The sequence below is a fragment of the Xiphias gladius genome, chromosome 18, assembly GCF_016859285.1.
Source record: "Xiphias gladius isolate SHS-SW01 ecotype Sanya breed wild chromosome 18, ASM1685928v1, whole genome shotgun sequence".
Taxonomy (NCBI): domain Eukaryota; kingdom Metazoa; phylum Chordata; class Actinopteri; order Istiophoriformes; family Xiphiidae; genus Xiphias; species Xiphias gladius.
This window is the reverse complement of record NC_053417.1, coordinates 3,373,980-3,382,095: the sequence shown is the minus strand read 5'-3', so window position 1 is coordinate 3,382,095 and position 8,116 is coordinate 3,373,980. Positions and strand designations below refer to the sequence as shown.

Here is an 8,116-nt window from a genome sequence, read left to right as displayed (position 1 = left end):
TTTTGACATATGGGTTGACATTTGGGAATCCTGACTACCCCATTCAAAGGTATGCCAAATGTCAAAATTTAAGGGTCAGTTCCTTATATTTTGACATTTTAGACACTTTTGGACGGGGAAGTCGGGGTTGCCAAAATATCAACACACATTTCATAAATGTTCCCAAATGGATACAGACATAAGAAAAGTGAAAGGTCAACAGGTCGGTCTCATTAAGGTTATTTCACTGGATTTTGACCCTTTATTCTAGGGCAAGAAAGTTGCAACTTTTTTCCAGTTGAAAGTTAGTATTGCAGTGAAGAACTGACACAAATTTGGTGGCCCTTGATGCATGTTACAGCTCCCAAAAACCAGCTCAAAAGTCAAAATGTTGGTGTCCCTTGTTTCAAATTTGACATTTGGGTCGCTCCACTATAATCTGATATTTTTTCATGGAGCTAAAAATTTGCAAGCAGACATAAGAAAGGTGTAATGTCAATGTTTACTCATATTTACAAACCTTTTTATTTATTGTCATGTAGGAGAAATATTTCAACTGTTTGCACTGTGTTCAAGCCAACTGTTTACGTTCTGTAGGTGGTTTTCTGATGAGATGCAGTACAAGTGTGTGTGGATTAATGATGCGATGTGTGCTTGTGGTGTTCAGTGGTTTGTTCCCGAGCATGTTTCAGGCAGGCTTCATACAACATGTCAGCGAGGAACCCAGGGAGAGACAGTAGAACTCATCAAGTCGTGATATGACAGTAGTCATGGAAACGCATCCTCTGCATCCAGTCTTCTTCAGTTTCTGAGTGTACTGGGCTGTTGGTACACAACGTAATATTGTTGGCATATTTAGATGGGCAGTTATCCAGGCAACAAAACAGTGGAACGAGTGAGAAAATTAGTGATAGTAAAAGTACAGAAGACGCATCGAGGTTAGACAGACTTTTTAACAAATATAACCTTTCTGATTTTCCCTTTAAATTCCCCTTAAATATCAGTAATGAAAGCTATTTTTCCAAAATTGTGTAACAATGTTATTTATTCTGTACCTGCTATTTATGACACTTAATTTGAGGAAGAAGGAAGGAAAGAACCAAATATTGTAAATACATTTTGTGGGTTTGAACAATGCTTGGCCACCTGAGTTTTGTTTTGTTTTGTTTCCCTTTATTTTGTTTGTTGTTTTTCCTGCCTCATGTTGTGTCACGTTATTTGTCCCTTTCTGTTCTCAGGAAGATCACACAAGCGCACACACACACACGCGCACAACATGATAAAAAAGATTCCAGTCACAAAAAAGTAATCTGCTGGTCAGCTTTTGTAATTAAAAAACACTTGACATCTTTGAATCATTCCATAAAAAAGATCGTTGATTTTAAGTCCAGTGCTTCTTTTTTTTTAGCCATACATCACCAAAAACAAAATAAAAAAGAATAAAAATCCGTTTACAGAGTGGTTTGTCATAGCTCAGCGACTGACTGAAAAGCATGACAAGGAGAACTGTGTACACATTCACATGGAGCTCAAACTCCTTAACATCAGCTGGAGGGTGTTAAGGTCAGTTCTTACATGACAACCACAAAGGCAACATACAGCAGATTGTTTCACAATCACATAAACAATTAAGACAAGAGGAGGTGTTTTTATGGACAAAGGATGGGAGGAGTAGAGCCAGGGCAGCATTCCTTTAATCATTGCACAGTGAATGCATGAAACAAATACAAGTGCTGAAATATTATAAATAAATTATTTGTATAAATAAGGTCAATGATAAAAATAAAATACAAGAGTTGTTAGGCAAAGCTGCTTTGGCACACATCTGGACTTACAGTACTGTGATAATTAGGTCCAAATATTTGTTATACTGCATGTCATGCCAATTGTGTGTCACCCTTTACATCTCCAACTTACAAGCTACTTCCCACAATATAACTCTTAAAGGCACCATCACACCAGCATTTAAAACTGCAGTATTCTGCTGCAAAGTCACTTCATTCCAATGGAATTGCCACTATCAGTGGATTTGCTCACAGGGCCTAGGTACCAAAGTCCAAATTTTTCACAGCGAGTTCAACTTTGGTGAACTTTTACAGAACATAGAACTGGAGAGTCCAATACTGAGCACGCTATCATAGCTTATTAGCTGTGTTGCATCATCTACATCAATTTAACTTCCTCTGGTAGAGTATAAACGTCGCAACAAAATGGTTAGAATGGTTTGCAGACAATTCTGAGACAGGAGTTGAATGTATAAATACGTCTTCTAAATAAACTGTATGACCTTATTGTCCTGTTGGCAACCAAGCTAATGTGCATGCTAACTGACAGTTAGCAAGCTCACTGACTTAGACGGCTTTGTTCCCTCTTCAAAAACTCTTTATCAGGTGTAATAATGTTCAGCCCTAATCTAAACATAGGTTGTAAATCACACAACATAGAAGCTTTAGTTAACTGGGTTATTACATATGTCAATGGGATTTTGAATGAGGTTTTCTTACTTGTCGAACAGGGCCTGAAAGTTTGGTTTCAATTTGTCTCTATAAATGTTGATGGTGCAACAAAGATGTCAAGCTACGATAACTACGATAACTCCATTTTGGACTTTCCCATTCCATCAAGGTCAATATTTTAGGGATAGCTTGAAGTAGTCAAGGTAAAAATTCACATGCCAGAGTTCAGTAAAGTTGAACTTTGAAGCAAAGTACAATGTGTGCAGATTTACTCCCATAAGTAAACAAACGGATCGCTGCAATTCTTTGGGAAATAAAGGATTTTTGTCCATAATTTTGCAATTTTAAATCATAGTGTTACCAGGTCTTTTTTGTGTCAACACACTCTTTCCAAACTTCTCAGTGCTTTCGTTTTTTTAAAGTGCAGCTATGCAATAGCTATAGAAGACACGCATCAAAGCTCTTACTACTAAATTGGCACATATATTTCATATATATATATATATATATATATATATATGTGTGTGTGTGTATACATATAAATATGTATGTATATATATCAGTGGCGTGCGGTGACTTTCACAGATAGGCAAGTAGAGCCAAAGAGACAACTACCCAACCCCCGGATGTTTGCTACGTCGATGAGAAAAATACACTCCGCCTGGACATCTGGATGTCTTCGCCTTTCTGCAATCCTTCCCGGCTGAAGAAGTATCATATCAAATTTGCAGTAAGGAAAAAAAAACTAAACAAATTACTTCTATGGTAATCTTCAACAATAACTGACAATGACACACTCCAGAGACGATGCCGAATCCTGTATTTTCCTGCCTCAATATGCTGTCTCAATCTTCCCCAAATTACTGCACATCTTGCACAGAGAACCCAACACCTTCATAAGCAGAAAGGAAAAGATATTTATATGATTACTAAATAGCAGAACAGAATTAAATTGCTTTGTTATTATGTTACATGGTAAACTGTGAATATGTAAACTGAATAATATTTCTTTGAAAACTATCCATGCAAAAGGAGTTATGAAAAGCTGATTCACAATACACACTAACTCGTCGTCGTCACACACGTTGACCAAGGTGATAAGTAAGACAATTTATACCAATTTGAGATGATGAATCACAGTGTAATTTGCTCATTTACTTGCTACTGCTACCTCTTAACGCTTTGAAAGAAATGACTGTTGAAGTAATCTTCTAATGTGCAAGTACAGTTTCCACAAGCATCTGCGCATGCGTATAATAATGCACACAATACCATAACTGATCTCAGATCCTTGGAAGGTATCTCGAGTCACACATAAAAGACTCCAGGATTATCCTCAATGCGCATGTGGAAATAACCAAACAATGCTGCTCCACCCTCTGTCTGACATTCCCCAGCCTTTGTCAATGAGACACAGACAAGCCCACGAAAATGACGGAAACGATAGATAAAACGGCTGGTAGCCAACTTAGCTCCCAGAGACAATAGCCTACTGGGGCCACAAATTACAAGATGAATGCTAAAAGGCAATATCCGATCCTCTATGGGACAGAACGCTGTTCTGAGAGATATCACTTCCGCTTTGGCTTCCACTTTGGTATTGTTCTAATTGATGTCTATATTTAGCTGTAACTGGTCAAGCACTGCTTGCCCTGCTTGTCCTCATGGCGCACCACTGATATATATATATGTTTACTATTTACTGTATATAGATCTTTTTCATGTAGATCACAAATTCATTGTGGTTTTCTTTCTTTCTCTTTTTATTTCTAATATTAAATTCAAGCCAATTACTGGTCATAAATCATACATGTGTTCCAGTAGATATTAAAAATACACATGTGCTTTTCTAATTGAAAATATATTTGTGCTGCTGTACTGTGACCAATAGTTTATGTTCACACTATATCAATATAAGTGCCTTTAGATACTCTTGGCTTAAAATATGACATGATATGAAAATTACTTGGCTTCATTATTAATGACCTGGAGATCTGGTACAATATATTTGACCATGGCTTTATCTGTGGGTTGCAAGTAAAGCAGCGTAACAATCTTCCAGTAATGGGGAAAGAACAGAAGGAGAAGATGGATATAAATGCCTTTTTTCCACAAATGCTTCATACACAAGGCATATAATATACACCGCATAGGTCTCAGCTTTTTCATTGGCTTTTGGAGGATGATGACATATGACATAATGACAATACAAAAACAGAAATGTCATCAGACTCACATTCTAAAAAGTCCTTTAGCTGATTTAACATAACTTTGAGATATCTGTAGAAATGGTTCCTTGGTATGGTGGTTTAATGGTACATTAAAAATTGTATGGCACCACCCTGTCAATCAAACACTCAGATACAAACACATGCACACACATGCAGGATTTTGTTCCAACAAAGCAGCATGTTAGATATCATCATGTACTTTAACAAGACTAGGCCAAAATCTAATATATGGCTGGACGGCCCTTTATCTGTTCGCTTCTCTCCTCCTCTCTGTGCTCTCATATACAGTAATATAATACAGCCTAATTCCCAATAAAGCTGTTCTCATTTACATGTTTTTCTGTTTCTGTTGTCAGAAGTATGAATTGCAGCCCAGTACGACCACATATTAACCAGCAGTCACTTCCAAGCCATTTCCAAGCTGCTGCTCTGCTCTGCTAAAATCCTGATTTTATAACCACAATATCATCTGACAAGATCACCATACGTATAAGTTAAAGACAACGGCTGTGCTGTGATTTCAGCTATATTTACTTGTACAATGATCACTCAGAGAGAAAGTTAGAAGCTCTTTCACATCTATGTCAGCTGCCGTGTGGTCAATTGAATGAGACGCATAGAGAGATGTGCCTCTGGAGGGAAAGCCCAACGTTGACCTCGCTGGGCAATACTGGCGACTCTTTTCTACAGAAAGTAGCAAAGGTTTGACCAAAAAGTTGCTAGTTTTGTCGCTAGGTGTTGCTAAAGGGGTCTGAAAAATCAGTAAATCCTGCGACAAAGGCAACAATGCCTATAAAAGCCCCCTGATGTCTTTATAGAAACTGTTGGCACCACTTCATTTTGAAAGAGCAAAGGCCAATGGTCTTCCAACACTGACCAATAGTGTGACTTCATCACTCAGTGACACGTCATTCGGCTCACCAATGGTGTAACTTCATTACTCAGTCAGTCACGGGGTGGGGTCAGTCACGGACATTTGTGTTTCTAGGGCTGGGATCTCTGTTGGAGTCCGGCCAAAAGAAGTGTTTGTGTGCATGTGTGTGTGCGCGCGCGTGTGTGTGTGTGTGTGTGTGTGTGTGTGTGTGTCTGGGCATCTTTTACTATGTCTGGGGATATTTGGAAACTGGAAGCCCACAATGCTTGTGGGGTCTGACAGCTTTGCCAAGTTTAAATGGCTATTTGAGGGATTTAGGTTTAGGTTAGGGTTAGGGTAAGGGTTGAGGTTAGGCATTCAGTTGTGATGGTTAAGGTTAGGGTAAGGGTTAGAGTTAGGCAAGGAGTGGTTATGGTTAGGGGTAGGTTCATTCTCCAGGGAATGAATGCAATTAATGTCCCCAAAAGTTACCAAGATCAATGTGTGTGTGTATGTCTGTGTGTGCATTTTTGTGTGCGTGCGCGCGCGCACGTGTGTGTGTGGAGATGTCCACAAAAGCATTCTGTGGTTTCTATGTTTTTATTTTGTCTGTGATTTTGTCCATTTGTGTGATTGCATGTGTTTACATGTTGGGGGCTGGTGTCATTATGGCTGAGAAAACGCTTTTAGTGTACAGGAAGCATACCCGCCCCACCCCCAACACCCCCCACACACATTCAAACACTTTGTATTAAGCAGAACCTCCACAGACACACACACACACACACACACACACACACACACACACACACACACACACACACACACACACACACACACACACACACATATACAATCAGATAAAGACTCAGTGTTTAGGGGGTATCAGATGTCATAACCTGGCATGCAGGTTGATGATTACGCCGTCTTCAGGCAAGTCTTTGACGGGCAGGTCGCTCATGTTTCCTACTCCATGGTCGGTGCTCTCACAGCTGCTTTGAGGCGACTCAGGAGGAGGCTGGTACAATATGCTGGCTAACAAGAAAAATATTGTACCCAAAACCTGAAAAAGATAGTAGCAAGGAGTATCATATCTGTCTTTTAAGTACGAAGCTAGAGGCTGGAGGTGATTAGTGTAGCATAGCATAAAGACCGACAACAGGCTATCTCCAAAGTTCAAAAATACACCTAGCAACACCTCTGAAGCACCTCTGAAATGACATCTGTAAAAAAGTTGGGTTCATTCTATATTTAAGGACTAGATATTTAAATATTCACATCATCGCATAATCTTTTATAATGGAGATTGTCTGTTTATAGTGTGTCTTGTTATAGTGTTACAGTCCTAAGTGTTTAGGAAACCCAGTTTAACCTACAGAAGTTTCTGAAGGATTGGGAGATGTGTTTTGCTGCCATGACGGAAAGAAATATCTGACAAGTGAAGATTAGTCAAAAAGTCTCCTGATGTCTTTACTGCAAAAATGGGCTGGGGGCCCAATTATCTCTCAAGCAGCCAGGAGTTACTGTTGTCCCAGAAAGTCATAATGAAGAAATCAAAAAGCCAGAGAAAATCATTTAAATTTTTTCAAAAGTCAGAGGAGTGTAAATGGTTGGCTGATACTGGTAAATTACTCAGATGTGGGATTTACGTTTTACTTCAGTTGAAGAGAAAAGGCTTCAAGGATGAAGTCTCTTTACTATCTCTTTTCCGAAAGGGCTAGCCTGGAATAAGACTTTGAAGATGTAAAATGCTTTTCAAGATGCTGGAAATCATCTTTGGAAAGCTGCCTCTAACCTGCAGCAGAAATGAGGAGTGGGCTACAGAGGTCTGGTGAGCTAACTTCTTTCTAACTCCACACCCTCAGATTTTTTTCCATTTTCAAATTTGTAGTCTTCAGGCCCAACTGACACTGACTCAAGTGTAATCACTTGAGGCAATATATCAGACTTCACACAGCTCCCTCCGGAGACACTAAAGGCTTTATGCAACTTTTTTCACACAGACTTTGATGTGCAAAATTGGTGAAGTTCCCCTTTCATGTTTAAATTAAATTGCACCATCTTAAATTCTTTATGCGTTGTCTCTTTTCATAGTGAGAGGAGTACCAACTCAGTACTATATTTTCAGATATTTGGGGGAGGGTGTTGCAGTTAAGTCAAGGGGAGGGTCCAAACAAAATATTAATAATGCTAAAAGATAAGTAAGATTCAATCCCTCTTTCCACGGCCATCATTTTTGTACAGTCTTTAAGGCAGTCTGAGAAAACAGAGTTATTCAGTTTTCATTAAAGCAGAAAAAGCATACCTCACTAGCAAAATTTTTCAAAAATACAAACTGAACGTCAGAAGATTGAATGTGAGACTACAGTAATACTGTTAGTATTACCTTATAGATGATACCAGCTACTAGTGTGTACTGGCTCATGGCTGAGTTCTGATAGAGGTAGCAGGAGCCCTGCTCACCACACTTATCTTGCCACAGTAAGCAGGAGATATCAATCACAGAGCCAAATGCTATGGGTCCTGGAATACCACCTGTGAGGGAAACGGCAACACAGATTGGACAAAGTCATGGCATCTGTGTGGAGAGAATTAAG

General features: G+C 39.1%; 1 protein-coding gene across 3 annotated transcripts in view; it reads right to left on the bottom strand.

The window, feature by feature from the left end:
- Positions 1-570: 570 nt before the first annotated feature.
- slco4a1 (solute carrier organic anion transporter family, member 4A1) overlaps positions 571-8,116 on the bottom strand; it is a 35,439-nt gene continuing 27,893 nt past the window's right edge. For all 3 annotated transcript variants that reach the window (XM_040153532.1, XM_040153533.1, XM_040153531.1), the window contains exons 11-13: positions 7,906-8,054; positions 6,419-6,582; positions 571-801 (exon numbers count right to left, since the gene is read on the bottom strand). In XM_040153532.1, the coding sequence (XP_040009466.1) occupies positions 726-801; positions 6,419-6,582; positions 7,906-8,054 (389 nt within the window). In that variant the 3' untranslated portion in view covers positions 571-725. The remainder of the gene's footprint in view (positions 802-6,418; positions 6,583-7,905; positions 8,055-8,116) is intronic.